At 43.6% G+C, this 18219-nt stretch overlaps 1 protein-coding gene across 2 annotated transcripts in view; it reads left to right on the top strand.

Moving 5' to 3' along the window:
* Nucleotides 1-13448, top strand: part of snx8a (sorting nexin 8a) — a 50465-nt gene extending 37017 nt beyond the window's left edge. The window contains exons 8-12 of one of the 2 annotated variants that reach the window (XM_072481055.1): nt 4386-4518; nt 5334-5402; nt 5857-6006; nt 7255-7404; nt 7800-13448. In XM_072481055.1, coding sequence (XP_072337156.1) covers nt 4386-4518; nt 5334-5402; nt 5857-6006; nt 7255-7404; nt 7800-7925 — 628 coding nt within the window. In that variant the 3' untranslated portion in view covers nt 7926-13448. The remainder of the gene's footprint in view (nt 1-4385; nt 4519-5333; nt 5403-5856; nt 6007-7254; nt 7405-7799) is intronic. The other variant, XM_072481054.1, reaches the window with a different exon arrangement.
* Nucleotides 13449-18219: the final 4771 nt, after the last annotated feature.

Below are 18219 nucleotides of genomic sequence, written 5' to 3'. Positions count from 1 at the left end.
GGCGTCAGTTGAAGTCAGCTGACTTTCGGAAGCAATATGGGGGGAGTAACCATGCTAGATGGGGATCTAGTGGGGGGGGGGGGGGGCAACTGGGTTGCTGCTGCTGAGATCGAAAGGGAGCTGGTAAGAGAAAAGATGGTTGGGGCGGGAATGCGCCGCCTGGGGGACGGGTGGGTGTGCGGGACCGGGACGTGGGACTGGCTCAGAGAGGGTGATGGCTAGTCGAGGGGGGCGGGCAGCCCCCCAGTCCGGCTGATCACGTGGAACATGAGAGGCCTAAATGGGCCGATTAAGAGAGCCCGAGTGTTCACGCACTTAAAAGGACTGAAGGCAGACGTGGCCATGCTTCAAGAGACGCATCTGAAGGTGGCGGACCAGGTTAGGTTGAGGAGAGGATGGGTGGGACAGGTGTTCCACTCAGGGCTGGACGCAAAGAATAGAGGGGTGGCCATATTGGTGGGGAAACGGGTGTCGTTCGAGGCTAGGAACATTGTAGCGGACAGCGGGGGGCAGATATGTGATGGTGAGTGGCAGACTGCAGGGAATGGAGGTCGTGCTGGTCAACGTGTATGCCCCGAACTGGGATGATGCGGGATTTATGAAGCGGATGCTGGAACGTATCCCGGACCTGGAGGTAGGAAACCTGGGTAATGTGGGGGGACTTCAACACCGTGCTAGACCCAGGGTTAGATAGATCTAGATCCAGGACCGGAAGAAGGCCGGCAGCGGCCAAGGTGCTAAGGGGGTTTATGGACCAAATGGAGGAGTGGATCCGTGGAGATTTGCTAGGCTGCTGGCCAAAGAGTTCTCCTTTTTCTCCCATGTCCATAAGGTATACTCCCGGATAGATTTCTTCATTTTGGGAAGGTCACTGATTTCGAGGGTGGAAGGAACGGAGTACTCGGCCATAGCTGTTTCAGACCATGCCCCACATTGGGTGGATCTGGAACTAGGAGAGGAGAGGGAACAGCGCCCACTCTGGCGACTGGATGTGGGATTATTGGCGGATGAGGGAGTCTGCGGAAGGGTGCGGGGATGTATCGAAAGGTACCTGGAGGCCAATGATGATGGGGAGGTCCGAGTAGGGGTAGTATGGGATGCGCTGAAGGCGGTGGTCAGGGGAGAGTTGATCTCCATCAGGGCTCACAAGGGGAAAACAGAGGCCAAAGAGAAGGAAAGATTACTGGGGGAGATTTTGAGTGTGGATAAAAGATATGCGGAGGCCACGGACGAAGGACTATATAGGGAGAGGCGAAGACTCCAGCCGGAGTTTGACCTGCTGACCACAGGGTAGGCAGAGGCACAGTGGAGGAAGGCACAGGGGATGAGATATGAATATGGGGAAAAGGCGAGTCGCCTGTTGGCCCACCAGCTTCGTAAGAGGACAGCGGCGAGGGAAATAGGGAGAGTTAGTTGGATGAAACGGGAACTATGGTGGGGAGAGCAGGGAAGGTAAATGAGGTGTTTAAGACCTTTCATGAGAGGTTATATAGGTCCCAACCCCTGGAGGGAAAAGAGGGGATGCAGCAGTTTCTGGACCAACTAAGGTTCCCGAGAGTGGAGGAGCAGGAGGTGGCAGGCCTGACGGCACCAATTGGGGTGGACGAGGTGACCAAAGGGCTGGGGAATATGCAGGCAGGGAAGGCCCCGGGACCTGACGGGTTCCCGGTAGAATTTTACAGGAAATACGTGGACTTGTTGGCCCCGCTGCTGGTAAGAACCTTTAACGAGGCCAGAGAAGGGGGGACTCTACCCCCGACAACGTCGGAGGCGACGATATCACTAATCCTGAAGCGAGATAAAGACCCGCTGCAATGCGGGTCTTATAGGCCTATCTCGCTCCTGAATGTGGACGCCAAGTTGTTGGCAAAAGTGCTGACAATGAGGATAGAGGATTGTGTCCTGGGGGTGGTGCAGAAAGATCAGACCGGGTTCGTAAAGGGGAGACAATTGAATGTCAACGTGCGACGTCTATTGGGGGTGATAATGATGCCCCCAGCAGAGGGGGAGGCAGAGATAGTGGCGGCAATGGATGCAGAGAAGGCATTTGATAGGGTAGAGTGGGAGTATTTATGGGAGGTGCTGAGGAGGTTTGGGTTCGGGGAGGGGTTTGTCAGCTGGGTTAAACTCCTCTATGGGGCCCCAATGGCAAGTGTAGTCACAAATCGGCAAAGATCGGAGTATTTTCGACTACATAGGGGAACAAGACAGGGGTGCCCTCTGTCCCCATTACTGTTCGTGCTGGCAATTGAACCACTGGCCATAGCGCTGAGAGACTCCAGGAAATGGAAAGGGGTGGTTAGAGGGGGAGAGGAACACCGAGTGCCACTCTACGCAGATGACCTACTGCTGTATGTGGCGGATCCAGTGGGGGGGATGACAGGGGTTATGCAGATATTGAGGGAGTTTGGAGATTTCTCGGGATATAGGCTTAACATGGGAAAGAGTGAGCTTTTCGTAATACACCCTGGGGACCAGAGTAGAGGGATAGATGGCCTGCCGCTAAGGAGAATGGAAAGACACTTTCGATACCTGCGGATTCAGATAGCCAAGAGTTGGGGAACCTTACATAGACTCAATCTGACTCGGCTAGTGGAGCAAATGGAAGAGAATTTCAAAAGGTGGGATATGCAGCCGCTGTCACTGGCGGGCAGAGTGCAGGTGATTAAGATGGTGGTCCTCCCGAGGTTCCTATTTGTGTTTCAATGTCTCCCCATATTGATCACTAAGGCCTTTTTCAAGAAAATAGATAGGAGCATCATGAGCTTCGTGTGGGCAGGGTAGGCCCCGAGGGTAAGGAGGGGGTTCCTGCAACGTAGCGGGGACAGAGGGGGACTGGCGTTGCCGAATTTGGGCGACTATTACTGGGCCGCCAATGTGGCGATGATCCGTAAATGGATGATAGAGGGAGAGGGGGCGGCGTGGAAAAAGCTGGAGATTGCGTCCTGTGAAGGAACGAGCTTAAAAGCGCTGGTGACGGCGCCACTACCGCTCTCACCGAAAAGGTTTACCACGAACCCAGTGGTGGCTGCAACATTAAGTATCTGGGGGCAATGGAGGCGACAGAGGGGTGTGTTGGGAGCCTCGGTGTGGTCCCCGATCAGGAACAACCATAGGTTTGCCCCAGGGAGGTTGGACGGAGGGTTCCAGAGCTGGCACCGGCCAGGAATTAGGAGAGTGGGAGACTTATTTATAGATGGGACGTTTGCGAGCTTGGGGGCGCTAGAGGAAAAGTATGAGCTGCCTCCGGGGAATATCTTCAGGTATATGCAGGTGAGGGCATTCACGAGACAACAGGTGAGGGGATTTCCGCTGCTCCCGACACAGGGGATCCAGGATAGTGTGCTTTCGGGGGGGTGGGTCGGGGAGGGCAAAGTGTCTGAAATATACCGGGAGATGAGAGAAGAGGGGGAGGAGCTGGTAGAAGAACTGAAAGGAAAATGGGAAGAAGAGCTCGAGGAGGAGATTGAGGAGGGTTTGTGGGCTGATGCCCTAAGTAGGGTAAATTCCTCTTCCTCGTGTGCCAGGCTTGGCCTGATCCAATTTAAGGTGCTACATAGAGCACATATAACGGGAGCGAGGTTGAGCAGGTTCTTCGGAGTAGAGGACAGGTGCGGGGGAAGCCCGACGAACCACACACTTATGTTTTGGTCGTGTCCGGCACTGGAGGGGTATTGGAGGGGAGTGGCAGGAGTGATCTCGAAGGTGGTGATGGTCCGGGTCAAGCCAAGCTGGGGGTTAGCTATATTTGGGGTAGCGGATGAGCCGAGACTGCAGGAGGCGAAAGAGGCCGATATTGTGGCCTTTGTGTCCCTAGTAGCCCGGCGAAGGATTTTACTCGTGGAAGGAAGCGAAACCCCCCGGCGTGGAGGCCTGGATAAACGATATGGCAGGGTTCATAAAACTGGAGCGGATGAAGTTTGCGCTGAGAGGATCGGCTCAGGGGTTCTCCAGGCGGTGGCAACTGTTCCTCGACTATCTTCGGAACGTTAGGGGGAAAATAGATAGCCAGCAGCAGCAGCAGCCCAGAAGAGGGGGGGAGGGGGTAAATTGTTTTTGTTCTAGATGGGGTGAAGGGGCGGAGGGGGAGCACTATTTTGTTAGTTCACTATTTAATTTAAACAATGTTATCTATCAGTTATCATGTTACCGTTTTTGTTGATTTGTAAGGGGGAAAAATTGTGTTTGAAAACTTTAATAAAATATATATTTTTTTAAAAAGGAAGGGAGTTCCAGAATTTTGACCTTGCAGCGAAAGAGGACCGCAATCAATATATGTCCACGTCAGAGGGCATGTGACCAGGAAGTGATGTTTTTCTAATGTGCTTCTCAACCCCTGTAACGTGTACATTTTCTTTCTCCAATCTTCTCTATCTGTACCTCAGTACCCTGGGCTCTGATACAACTCCAGTTCCATCATGGGCATCAACAGCAAGCAACACATGGGGTACCCTGAAGCAAGCCCTTAAAGGCTTATCTGTGGAGTTTGCATTACTTGCCGATAAAGCTGCACAGCAGGCAAGTCCAGTAATTAATCACTGCCTTCTGCCATTGGGCTACAAAGGAAGAAAAATCTGACATTTATAAAGTGCCTTTCATGACTAAGGACATCCCAAAGTATTTTACGGCCAATGAAATATTTTTGAAGTGATGTTATGTAAAAAATAGTATGTCAATTAGTGCACAGCAAGATCTCCCAAAAACAGTGTGATAATTACCAGATAATCTGTTCTGTCTGTGATGTTGATTGAGAGTTAAAATTGGCCAGAGCACTTGAGGGGAACACCTTGCTCTTATTGGAACAGTGCCATGGCATCTTTTACATTCAACTAAGATGGAAAATGAAGCCTTTGTTTAAAGTCTCTTCCAAAAGATGATAGCTTTGACAGTGCAGCGCACATTCAATGGTGCACTGGGATTGTCAGTCTAGATTTTGTGCTCAAGGTCCTGGAATGAGACATGAACCCACAATCTTCCGAATCCAAAACAAAAGTGCTACCCACTGAGCCACATCTGACACTATTGGTATTAGCAATTGTACATTGTATCCATGTAATTGGGAACTTGTAATCCAAGGTCAGTAACAGTCAATTGGAGATCCATATTGAGTGCATCTGCACTACACCAAGCTTCTGATGTGACTTTCTGCTTTACATTTAGAAGGCAAATGTGTGCCTCCCAGTGGCTGGATTAGGAGTGTCATGGGACCATAATGGCAGATCAGTCACAAGTGATGAGTGGGTCAGAGACACAGAAGGAGGAACAAATGAACTTTAATTGGATTGTAGAAACATGTTGCACAGTTTTTAAGTTTGTTTCCATGTCTTGAATAGGGTAAGCGAGAAGAGGAGGAAGTGGTGGAAAAACTCAATCTCTTCCTGGATTTATTGCAGTCCTACAAGGTCAGTGCTACCAGGGTGGATTGAATTTGAAGCATGTCAGACACATTATTGTCTGATCCCTAATGGGTCAGTAAGAATGCGGAAATGGCGATGGTTTTATGTTTCGAATATAACCTTTAGAGTTCTGATGACGGATACGCCTGGTTTGAACAATTGTGATTTTAGCATTTATTTTTAATTTAGTTTAGCAATACTACTCATTATTCCAAGCAGAGAGGCTGGTCTGGCCTGGCTTTCTGGCAGCTGAGAGTTCCCCATTCCAGTACTCCGGTAAGCATTGGTGACCCATCTGACCAGCTGGCAGTAGGATGGAGCTGATGATGTATCTACAGGATGAGACTAGATAGAAATTATTTAATTTTTGATCAGTTGTGGGAATGCATTTTTATTTTAGAGATGCTTCAATTTCCTAAATTGAATTTAAATTGCCTGAATTTGGATCTCTTGCTTTCAGGACTTGTGCGAGCGTCATGAGAAAGGTGTCCTTCATGAGCACCAACGAGCATTACAGAAATACAGCTCCATGAAGCGGCAGATGATGAGTGTAACTGTGCAGAACAAGGAACAGATTTCTGTGGAGCAACTGGAATCACGAATTGTACAGGTGCTCTGCTCCTCCTTCACCTTTGCTTTTGTAGACTCGTCTGACCATGGGACATTTAGTGTAGCCTTCCATTGCCATGTCAAATTGCCTTTTCTTAATGTGAGAATCCAATGAGTATTAGCTGGTTCTTTGATTAATGGTGGGTCCCCAACAAAAATGAGGTATTGCTTCGATGAAGAGAAACTGATTGAATTGTGTGAATGAGTTAAAGATTTGATGATTGCATGAGTCTTGGGTGTTGTGAGCATGGAAGGGTGTACTAAGCAATTTGAATGCAGAGGAGCAGAGGAGAATTGAGTCCAAGCTTGCTCTTAATATTGAGAAAGTGATCATAAGCCGCTCATGTTTTGCTGAGGTCTGCAAGTGCAGGGTTCCTTCAAGAAAATAAACCAATGTTGTTGGTTGAATGACATGGAGTTGGGGTTTTCAAATAACAATGACTTGCATTTATTTAGTGCTGTTAGCATAGTGTCCTGAGGTGTGTCACAGAAACTTAATCAAGCGAAGTTTGACAGCACGCCACATAAGGTGATTTTACAGATAGAGGTAGGTTTTAAAGAGTATCTTACGTAAAAAGAGAGCATGAGCAGCAGAGAGAATTTCATACCTTGGGGCCTTTGTAGCTGAAGGCGCATCTGCCAAGGGTGGAATGATTAAATTTGAGGCTGCACATCTCCGAGACCTTAGAGAGTTTTAGGGCCAGAGTAGGTTACTTAGAAAGGTAGAGGCAAGGCTGTGAAAGATTTTGAACACCAGGATGAATATTTAAAAATGATGAATTTCTGGACATGGAGCCAACGTAGGTCTATTGAAAATGTGATAAGGGAGGAAGCTGGGGTGGGTGTGCGATGCAAAGTTTTAAGGTCCTTGAAAAAAACACATTAAATTGAAACATTTAGGGAGAGATTTGATAATTTAGGAAACATTGGAAGAATTAAGCAGGATAACGGCCTTCAGACTAATCCTTTAAAGGAGTTGAAGGGAGGATGGTGAAAGAAATGTCATAATACCACACACACAAACCCAGCTGCCAATTCCAAACTCCCATTTGTAACCTTTCTGTGGTGCTGTCGCCAAGACCATGAATATTTTAAAAGTAGCCTGGGGTTGGAGATGCCATTTAGGTTAGTGGCCTCGCATCAGAGTGGCAATAAACTGCTGGTAAACTCTGTTCGGAGCAGAAAGCGCACTTTTGTAGTTTCTGTTCCTTTCCCTCTAATATTAGCTTCAACTACGATCTCATTTCAGCAAGAAAATACAATCCTGACCATGGAGCTCCGGAACTATTTCTCAATGTTTTGCTTACACCAGGAGACTCAACTCATCCACATCTACCTGCATATCACCTCCCATGTGCTGACTGCCTTCATTGATTCCCAGATCCAAGGGCACCGAGAGGTATGACTGGACCTTCAGTGGTGGCTAATGTTTTTTCTTGTTATTCCTCCTATGTTTGCGAAGAACTCGTGTCTCCTAGTAGTTCTGCGTTGTCACCTGCCCTCTGGTACCTGGCCCACATGTTCATTCAAGCACAAGCCTAAGAGTGTTTGGCTGTTCATCTGCATGAGTTATCACTGCTGAGTCTAATCCTTTCTACACATTTTTGCTTATGCTTGCCAGTCCCCTCAATTAATGAAGTTTCTAATTGATTAAGTTTATAATTTCACTATAACATTTAGTGTTATGAAATATTGCAGTAGCATCGAATTTCCTTCAATGTCATTTTGAACTACTGGTTGAATTGGTAGTCACAGGTTTGTGATTTGTGTGTATTTTTTCTTCCCCTGTTCCAGATGAGTGAAGTGTGGAATGACTTGAAACCGAAGCTGGGAGGCCTTCTGCCCAATGGAATGCCGTCACCCCCTCTGTCCCCAGGGAATTGGCAGAGCCCAACCTCCTTTTTCCCCACAGTGAATTGAGATGTTCCTGTATTTTTGAAGGACAATGAAGTTTTTTCTCTTCCTCCTCCATAAAACATTCCAGATTTGTTCTCTACAAAAGGATTTTACCCACAGTATTGTTGAAAATTGGTTATCAAACCTCAGCCATACGGAGCTAGGGGGTAGAAAGCCAATCTATTTCTGTTGGTGACCTGCTGCTGCTTGTGCAGGGATTTGGACTGTTGAAATTAGTTTTTTCTCTCTTTGTTAATCTCTGTTCATTGGATTTATGGCCAATGTTTTATTTAATTTGGAGCACAATGGCATTGAAGTAATGAGGCAATTGTCTTAGTTTAGTTTAAGAAAATGTTTAGAGCGGTCCTTGAATTATTCACCGTGCATCAGGGGGATGGCAAACAGCTCTGGCAGAACTACCCTCTTTCAAAAGCGTAGCTAGGATCCAGAGTACCCTGACATGCTGTATTCTAACATCCTGGTAACTATGCATAGGCTATCACCAATAAGCAATATTTGTATAATTAGCAATGATATTCTCCCTTATATCATCTGCTTGAGCAGCACTGCTGGTTAACCATGAAGATCTCGAGATGTGGTTCTATCCTGGGGGTTGGCTGCGGCAGAGCAGGACCAGGTGATACTTTTGTAGACGTTATCAGTTTGATTCTTTGGGCTGAGGCAGGACTAGGCCCAATGCTCACTTTTTAACAGTATATGCCACTCCTTTCTCCTCTCCTCAAACTAGTAAATAAAGCTGAAGAATCTGATTAGAGATGCCATTAGCTATTGATTTACTTAAACCTCGTAGCCTGGGTTTAAATTGGACTGCTTAGATTTGTCGATCTTGCTCCCAACTCAAATCTCTGCAGCCTGGGGTGTTCACTTGGACTCTGAGCCAACATGGATTTAAAGATATATTGGTAGTTGCACCTGATGTGGACTTGTATTGATTTTGGTGTGAAAGCACTCAATAGTTGTTTTGATTGAAACTTTCCATTGCATTAGCATTCCATAAACGCACATGTCTAAAGAATTTTCTGACGGTGCAAAACATAACTGAATCTACAATCTTGTTTGTGAGCAAGGTCATGCTGTTTGTTAGCATGTGTGAATTCAGCTTAATTCCCCCCCCGACTCAATTGCAAGGAGGTTCTGCTCTGTAGAAGGTAAGATTGTTGGCTGCAAATTATCATTTTCATTGTACAATGCCCCTTGCCAAATTAGAATTGCAGCTTTCTTTATTCTTTTTTGAAACTATATAGATTTTCGCTTCAGTATTGTGGACTGGAAGCTCAGCTTTTGAACAGTCACATATTTGAAATACTTTTAGATCCCGCTGAGGGTTTTGGATGGAGTCTGATGTGCTGACCTCTGAAAACACAATGGGAAATTACAGTTTATACGTGGAACTACAATTCTTTTTTTAAAGTTTTTCTGAAATTTTTGTTAGGAGTGAGCCAATTCCTCTCAGAAAGCTGTTTGATTATTTACTTAAAAATCTGAAATAATTTGAAGTATTTTTAAACTGGGCATAATTGGGTATATAAATATGAAAGTAACAAGTATTGGAAAACAGGGCAGCATTTTTTTAAAAAGGGAAATAACCAAATTCAGAAATGGTTCAGTTGAAATGTTAACCAGTGTTCACAGATCACTGTATTTCAGCTATTTGAAATGCAATAACTGACCAAGGCTGTGTTGCTTACAACGTAGAACATCGTCAGACCTCTTTTTGCAAGCTACTAATTTGACGGGGATCACCTAAATCATGAGACATGTTCATGTCGATTATCAATGTTCCCTGAACTCTCAGACCTTGTAAAAACAGGAACTGATGCCACGGTGTAAACTCCCTTTATCTTGTGGGTTTTCTGTTCTGGTTTATAGCTGTTGCTCAAATTTCCAGGGTATTTGACAGTGATGGGAAGTAAAAATGGTAACGCCATTTTCCCCTCAACATTGAGAGAAATTTGGCGAGTGCAGGTTTGACCTGATTCCAAACCAGTTCAAGATAGCCATGATGTGGAGATGCCGGCATTGGACTGGGGTGAGCACAGTAAGAAGTCTGACAACACCAGGTTAAAGTCCAACAGGTTTGTTTCGATGTCACTGACATATATGTGACATCGAAACAAACCTGTTGGACTTTAACCTGGTGTTGTAAGACTTCTTACTGAGTTCAAGATAAAGTACAATAAAGTTTCAATTCTACCCGAGGATGATGAAGCCAAACCTTTGAGAAGTGAACAGATCTTGTGGGTGTTGGGATGAGTGATGTTGATGAAGGGCCCTTGGGTAGGATTAGAAGGTTGACCTTGTGGGAAATGCATTTATTGTACTTTGTCTTGAACTGGTTTGGAATCGGGTCAAACTCGCCAAATTTCCCTCAATGTTGAGGGAAAAAATGGATCAACTCTCTTAAACTTGCCATGGATTAGGAGGCAAGTGTCTTTGTCACAGGACTTGATGGAGACACAGGCCTTCGTTATTTATATACACTCACAATTATTGGTGTTTGCTTTCACAGTAAGTATACATTCAGTATTTTCACAAGTATTTGAAATTTATTAAACTTGTCATTGGGGGTTGGGAGAAAGAATCTCCATTTTGGAACTTCCTGTGGAAGTAGCTCTCTCCTTCAGCCTTCTTTTTATTTACTTATCCAAGTTTTGAGCATGTTGGATTGTCACCAAATGTCCTACAAACAGCAGTGATTATATTTCAGAGAATGTATCTCTTTGATTGGAAAGCGCTTTGTGATATCCGACAGTTTTGAAAGGCATTATAGAAATTTGATTTTTACTTTTCCTCCTTGCTATCTTACCATCCCCTTGTCCTCCCTAACAACTAAAGCTTGTAAAATGAGCGCAGAAGGACTGAAACTCATTGGATTGTTGATTTTGAAACACCTCCAGTTCATAGAAAGATGTTAATTTTCCATGCATGGTGCAACAAAGCAGAGAAATACATGTAACGTTATGCCTATTCCAATTGCAAAGTAATCTGTTTTCCTGTCATCCAAAATGCTGATGTGTGGATTCTGTTCTGTTTTCTCCCTTCCTCACTTAGTTCCTGAAATTCCCTCCAACCATCCTTGGTCTGGGTAATAGTCGTACCTAGCCTCGGTCAGAAATTAAGAGAAGCAGCAAATAAGTAGTAATTCGACCTTTTTTATGTGTTTGCCAATCATAAATTAAGGGTTTAACAATTACACGATTTAGCTATTGACCATCGATTGATGCAAATGCCCAGCACAAGTGTTTCTCCAGTGACTTTAATAAGGATTGCACAAATTCTGGTCATCTTGCATATCCACTGGCTCTAGGTGTCCTGCTCCTCAGTCTTGCACTATGTAGAATTATCCAGCAGCCCATTTTAAAATGGGTGACATGCAGTCAGAGGTGACATATTCCTAGGGTTTTTTATTTTACAAACAGGGAAACTACATTACTCCTGTTAACTTCTGCTAAAAATCCCCTTGCACTACATTTTGAGGAAAAGCAGGGAGTTCTGGCTAATATTTATTGCTTCATCAGTGGCATTATTTTTAAATAGATGATCTGATATTTAGTTCATTGTGGGAGCTTGCGGTTTGTAATTTGGCTGCTACATTAGACCGTGACTATACTTAATAAAATACTTTGCCTATGAAATGCTTTGGGATGTCCTGCAGTCATGAAAGGTTTCTACAAATGCAATTCTTTTTACACTAGGCCAAAAACGTCCAGTGAATGTTTCCCTGTTACTGACTGGAGAAGAGCTGTCCCATAGACACCTTCCAGCAACTTCCATTGCCCGATTGGTTTTGCTCATCAGCTTGGTATGGGCAAGAGCGTTTTTGATGCACCAAGCATTAAGCCACGCAAGGTCCTCCAGGAATGACTAAAGTTAAATTATTTTCAGTTCTTGATTATGAAGGAGCGTGCTAACTTTCATATTCTATTGTTTGTATTTCCACCCAGTGGTGGCAGGATGGCTTTAAGATTGTGCAAATAATTATTTTGTCACTAACTCAATGAATGCTCTGAGTAAGGAGTAAACATTCCACTTTTGAGGAAGAAGGCAGCAAGTGCCAGGAATGGGATATCAGACGAAGACCCTTTACTTATATTTTACCTTGCATCTAATTGCTTGCCCTGTATTCCCTCATCCTATTTTGCAAATTTGTATTTAAAATGTCCAAATGACAGATCAGACTTGTTTGAGACATAAGTCCAATGATTGACTCCAGTCAATGAGTCGGAGGTGGGGCAGGGCTCACAGTAAACATGTGATTTTTTAAAATAGCAAAGCATATTCACTCAGCTGAGTCTATTTAAACAGTGTGACAGTAAACAGTCTACAGAGTCTATTTGAAAAGTTTACAAACTACAATGTCCCCTGTAATTTCTCCAGCAAAATACAGAGTGGAGATACAAATTGTGGTAAGATCCATTGCAGTCATTTTCAGTACAATCTTCAGATGTGATTGGTGGGAATTGCCCAATTATCTATCTTCTGGTTGGGAATAGTGATGTCGCTGTATGCAGTCCCTGCTAATCAGACACTCCAATGTAAGACTCTACAGTGGCCCAAAAAAACTGAGCAATACACCCCTCTTCCTGTGGACTGGGCAGTACCAATTACCCTTTCATCTCTGAGGCCACGATTTGAGTCAAATCCAATTCGCTTGCATGATTTCTGTCTCATTCTCCAGACAGGATTTGAATGTAAAATTGAACCTAGGGCAGCCTTGATATGTTCATGGTAGAAACAATGGCCTATAACTTCCTGGTTCCCTAGCGTCTCGTTTAGGGGGTACACCAATGATGTGCTGGGGAATCCCTCTAGGAAGCTCCCACATAAGGGTTTAGCCGGCAATTGTCCAGAAGTGCCAACTTCCTCTGGACAATTGCACTGGGCTGGAAACTATCTGACTTCGGCGCTTCTGCCAGTTTTACCCTGATAGTTACTCTGAAAGAGTTAGAACAAAACAAAAAAATCACTTCTAACTCCAGAGTAACTATTTAAAAGACCCAGCCTTGCATGGGACCACCCCCCAACACTGGACTGAGAACCCCAAGACTCAAAAATATTTTCCAGAGCAATATGCACCCCTTTGATATGAATTAGAAAATTATCATGTATGCCCTTTGATTTCCTAATCATGCTAACTTTTTGTGGGTAGGGAGCTGTAACTGATTTCATCCCCATATTCTTTTCCTGTCAGTTGGGTTTCTTTTAAAAAGAAGCAATGAAGACATTTTTTCTGTGAGAAATGAGGAAGGAAGGAGAGAGCTCATGGCTCAGGAAATTGTTTCATGGGAGCTGTTTATAGGAAAGGATGTTGAAATATAAATGGTTCTTGCTAATCTGGAGAGTTAAGTGTTGATCATCTACATTGTATGTACAATCTCTGCTCAACCAGTTGGAGGGGTTTAGTATTTGATGCACTTTATTGAATAACATTTATGTTAACTTTTCAGATTATATACAGAATATGAAGAAAACTCATTAGTTTGCAATATATATTTAGTGTGTATAAATAAAATTATCTACAATAAATTATACCATTCCAGAGGTTTATATGTCTTTGTGTTCTAAACCATTGCTCATTTAAATAATTTTTTACATCGATAAAACTATTCGACTGAACAAGACTAAAGTTTCTTTGTGCCCTACATAGGGGAGGATCTTGGGCTGTATTTCCTGAGGTGAGACTTGTGGCATTTTTGAAAGCGATGAATGTACCAACTAAGTTATGGAGGTCAGGAAGAAAGTTGGATAAAAGATTGATTGAGTGGAGGTGGGAGTCGCAGCCAAGAGGAGCTGCAATTATCTCTGGGGTGATGGAGATGGGGAAGTAGGAGGTTGGGAACAGTGAATGGGAGGAAACTGAAAAGCCACTATCATCTTTGAATCGACGAAACCCATCTGTGTGTCATGTTTTGTGTTTGAGGATGGAAGGGTTGAGAGGAGAACATCTAAGGGAAGTTATTTTTAGGACTAAATTTTTGAGGCTGTCCTTTCTCTTTGGAATAAGTTCATAAGATAAGATATATAAGAACGGAATTGGGCCATTTAGCCCATCAAGTCTGCTCCACTATTCGATCATGGCTGATCTCATCCTAGCCTTACTCCACTGTCCTGCCTGTTCTCCATAACCCTTCAACCCATTACCAATCAAAAATCTGTCTAACTCCTCACATTTACTCACTGTCCCAGCATCCACCTCACTCTGGGGTAGCGAATTCCACAGATTTACAATCTTTTTTTTCTAAATTTAGAGTACCCAATTAATTTTTTTCTAATTAAGGGGCAATTTAACTTGGCCAATCCACCTACTCTGCACGTCTTTGGGTTGTGGTGGTGAAACCCACGCAGATGTTTTAATTGCTGTGATATGAAGAGTCTAAAGTTCTGTTCCTTTTTCACAAATACACATTTATTTCCTTCCAACAGCCTTTGCACAAAACTCTCACTATACATCACCTGACAGAGGCCACCTGAAGCCCCTTTACATATCAGTGTCAATTAGTGGATATTTAACATAAATGAGACAACTAATTGCAATGTCTCTTAACCCATTACTTCAACAGTCTCCCCTTTGGAGAAAAAAAAGGTGAAAACAAAATTTCAAGAAACTCAAAAACACACATGATTTCCCCCCCCCCCCCTTTTTTTGTTTGGACGAGAAAGAAACAAAAAAGTCACAGAAACAAGCGCCCTTCATTAACAATATCCAAAAGATTCTGTGAACTCGCCCCTCTTTTCGTAAAACAGTCTGACAGTTGATAGATCTTGTCGATCCATTTAATTTTTGTTATTTCCCCTCTGTCCAACATCTGCTTCAAACTTGCGATGTCTATCCGTAACCTCTTTTCATTGACACTTTTTGTAGAGTGCACATTTTCCCACAGGGATTTATTGTCAATGTGACAGTCAATAGGTATATTACCCAAATCCCCTAATCCCAAAATTTCTGTCAATATCATACTTATATAAAAAGCCATATCCACCGCCTCTACAAGGCTTAACGTCTCAGCAGTCAAAGTGCTTTTTACCACTCTCCTTATTTTCTTTGTTTCCCACACAAGCGGGCAACATTTACCATTGGTCCCCAAAAGGAAAATTATAAAACCTCCTGCACTTGAAACCCCATCACATAGATTTGCGTAGGACGCATCACTATAAACTATGAGTTTCAAGTGCTTACGGTCACCTAAAACCGGGAACTTCAAAATACACTCCTGCATTTTTAGTTTGGCCATCGCTTTATTTGCTCTTATTATGTCTTCCACTTTGGGATCATTCATTTTTGTACTCGGCTCTCTAAGACATCAAAACTCACGTCCGGTCTAGTCTGTTTACCTAACCAGTTCAGTTGCCCAGTTAAACTTCGCAGTTGCTCTTTTTCTATCTTTGAAACCATTGCGTCTTTTTGTGAAACTCACCATGACTAATTGCTATTGGGCTGATGCTTTCCAAATAAGATTGCTGACGTAAAGTTGCCCCTAACTTAGTCTGTCCAATTTCCAGTCCAATATATTTAAATGCACCGGAAGCCTGACTTCCAACCCTGAATTATTTCCTCAAACCAGAGATTACAATAGCTTCAAAATCACTAGTCCCACCCCACAAAAAATCATCAACATGCATCATAAAAATGCCAGAAAGATTTCCTTTATAGTGCCAGTAAAACATTGCAGGATCTGCTTTCAACTGGCAACAGCCTAACTTTAACAAAACTGACCTTACCGAAAAATACCAGACTCTAGATGCATCATTTAATCCATATACACATTTGTTCAACTTCCAGAGTACCCCTTCTGTGTTAGCTGTTTCTTTAGGAGAATGGAGAAAACTCTCTCAGGAGCTGATGTCCCTGCAAAAGGCAGCTTTTATATCTATAGATTTGCATTCCCATGCCTTTGTGGCTAATAGAGCCAAGAAGATCTTTAAAATAACCTTTCCTGCTGTAGGGGAATCTACCCTTAAATCCTGATCTTCTAAGTTTTCTTCAAATCCCCTTGCCACGAGCCTGGCCTTTGCCTTATAAGTTCCATCCGGAAGAACCTTTTCCGTGTAAATCCATCTGTGGGATAGAGCTCTTTGTCCCCTATCCGGTACTTCCGTGTATACCCCAAATTCGCTCCAACTATGCAATTCTTGCTGTTTAACTTCTTTGATAACTATTTCATCTAATTTATTTGAAGCGACCAAAATCTCACGTTCATGTGGGCTTCTACTCCTATTAGTAGTCGTAGTCTTACTCACGTTCCGATATCTTGATGAACTACATCCCCTCTCCCGCCTGGCATCTCGTTCTGTACTGCTACTGCTTGATCTTTCCCTTCCGCTGTGGGATGTCCTTTCAATAGTTCTCGACCTTTTCCTGCGGACCTGTTCACTATCTGATGTACTATCTGAACTGGCATTGCGTTTCTGTGCCCCCCATTTTTGAACTTCATTTCCCCAATCCAGTGTCTTGACTCCTTCCACTGAATGCTGTACATTCAACCAATGTTTATACTTTCCAGTGGCCTTCCCTGCTCCACTAACAACAGTTGCATCCTTCCATTGACTAGACCCTTCAGGCAAGTATGTCACTTTTGTACCAACTTCTGGCAGTTGCCCTTTCGGAAAAATGGCTGTGTTGTGTTCCTCCACAGAAACCCTGTCTATATTAGTTAATTGGTCCTCATAGTTCTGTAACACATGCGTACCAGATGACTCTGGTTCCTCGTCATGTCTGTCTGCTCTGTCTAAGTTTGAAAATGTGTAATCTGTACCCATTATCCTTGATGAATGTACCCTAACAGTTTGATTACATGTTGCAAAATAATTGTTTTGCCATCTGTGCCTATGATCTTCCCTGGGCCTTTCCATTCATTAGAATTGTCTCTCTTATAGTTTACCATGCCTTCTTGCTGAAAAACGGCATCTGATGGCCGTACGTTATGTCTTAAAGCTCTGAATTCTTTGAGAGACTTATGCTTCCAAAAAAGCTTTTCTACTGCGATGTAATGCATTTAAATGTTCAACAAAACCAGAGCTACTTGTAGTCCCCTCCCAAGCTGGAAGCTGGTCATCCAAAATGGACGGAATTTTAGGATTTCTACCAAACACTAATTGATAAGGACTATAGCCCCCAACCATCTGCAATTAATTCTTTGCATGTACTGCCCATGCTAAAGCTGAATTTAGCCTGCAATTTGGTCGATCTGCCAAAATCTTCCGTAGCATGTCATCGATGACAGCATGATTTCTTTCACAGACACCATTACTCAATGGGCTTTCTGCAGCCGTATTCATAACTCTTGTTCATGTTTTCACACACATCCCTAAACTCATCATTAGCAAATTCTCCCCCATTGTCCATAAGGGATTTTGCCGGTGGACCCATTCCTGTCCCTATCCATTTTTCCACGATTTGATCCAGAATTACTCTCTTTTCTTTACTTCGTACAGTCGTTGATTGACTAAATCTGGTTGCTAAATCTACAAAATGCAAAATAAATATATTATTTGCTTTATCCCAGATCTTAAGGTCCATGGCCACAATGTCGTTAAAATCCCTGGCCAAAGGTAGGGTTACTATCGGTCGCGCTGGTGTCCTTCTGTACTTCCTACAAACTTCACAGCGGTCACTAACCTGTTCTATCAGTTTAGTATAGTCGTCATACCTTACCCCTGCATCCTTTAATAAATTTTTCGGCCTCCGAGGAGACGGATGTGCAAATTGCCTGTGCAGTTTTAATACCACCATCTTTTTATCAGCTAAAGTCCCATTTTCAACTGCCATTAACACATCCTTAACCACTCTACTTGTTGCTAACTTTTGGTTGGCTCTTAATTCGTAATTTGCTCTGTTTGTTTAACCTTTGCTCTAGAGTCGCCAGGTATCTTTATGATTCTGCCACAAGCTTCAAGTTCAAGTACTGATCAATAATTCAACACACCAATTAGTAAGATTCAAATCAAAACACATTTATTATATACAGTAAGTCACTACTTATGCATATAACTCTACTTTCTAGACTATTTCTATCACTAAAAGGCCTATACTTAGCTTTGGAATTGGCCCACCAGGTCAGGAGAACAAATGGCCTTTCGTTCAGGTCCCGAATCTGCAAGATTCAAAAGCTGGTATGGACTTGTAGCTAGGAGCGCCTATCTCGTAGCGAGCGTTGACTGGAAATGGGCAGTTCACTCTGGTTGATTCGCATTGTTGAGTGACCCTGCCAAGAAGGACGATTTGAACTTGGGGCCTCTACTTTATAGTCCCCAGGGGCTTCCTGCCCTTCGAGGCGGACCCCTTACCTGGTTCCAAGTG

The sequence above is a fragment of the Scyliorhinus torazame genome, chromosome 17 (genome assembly GCF_047496885.1).
Source record: "Scyliorhinus torazame isolate Kashiwa2021f chromosome 17, sScyTor2.1, whole genome shotgun sequence".
Taxonomy (NCBI): domain Eukaryota; kingdom Metazoa; phylum Chordata; class Chondrichthyes; order Carcharhiniformes; family Scyliorhinidae; genus Scyliorhinus; species Scyliorhinus torazame.
This window is presented reverse-complemented; position numbering and strand designations above follow the sequence as displayed.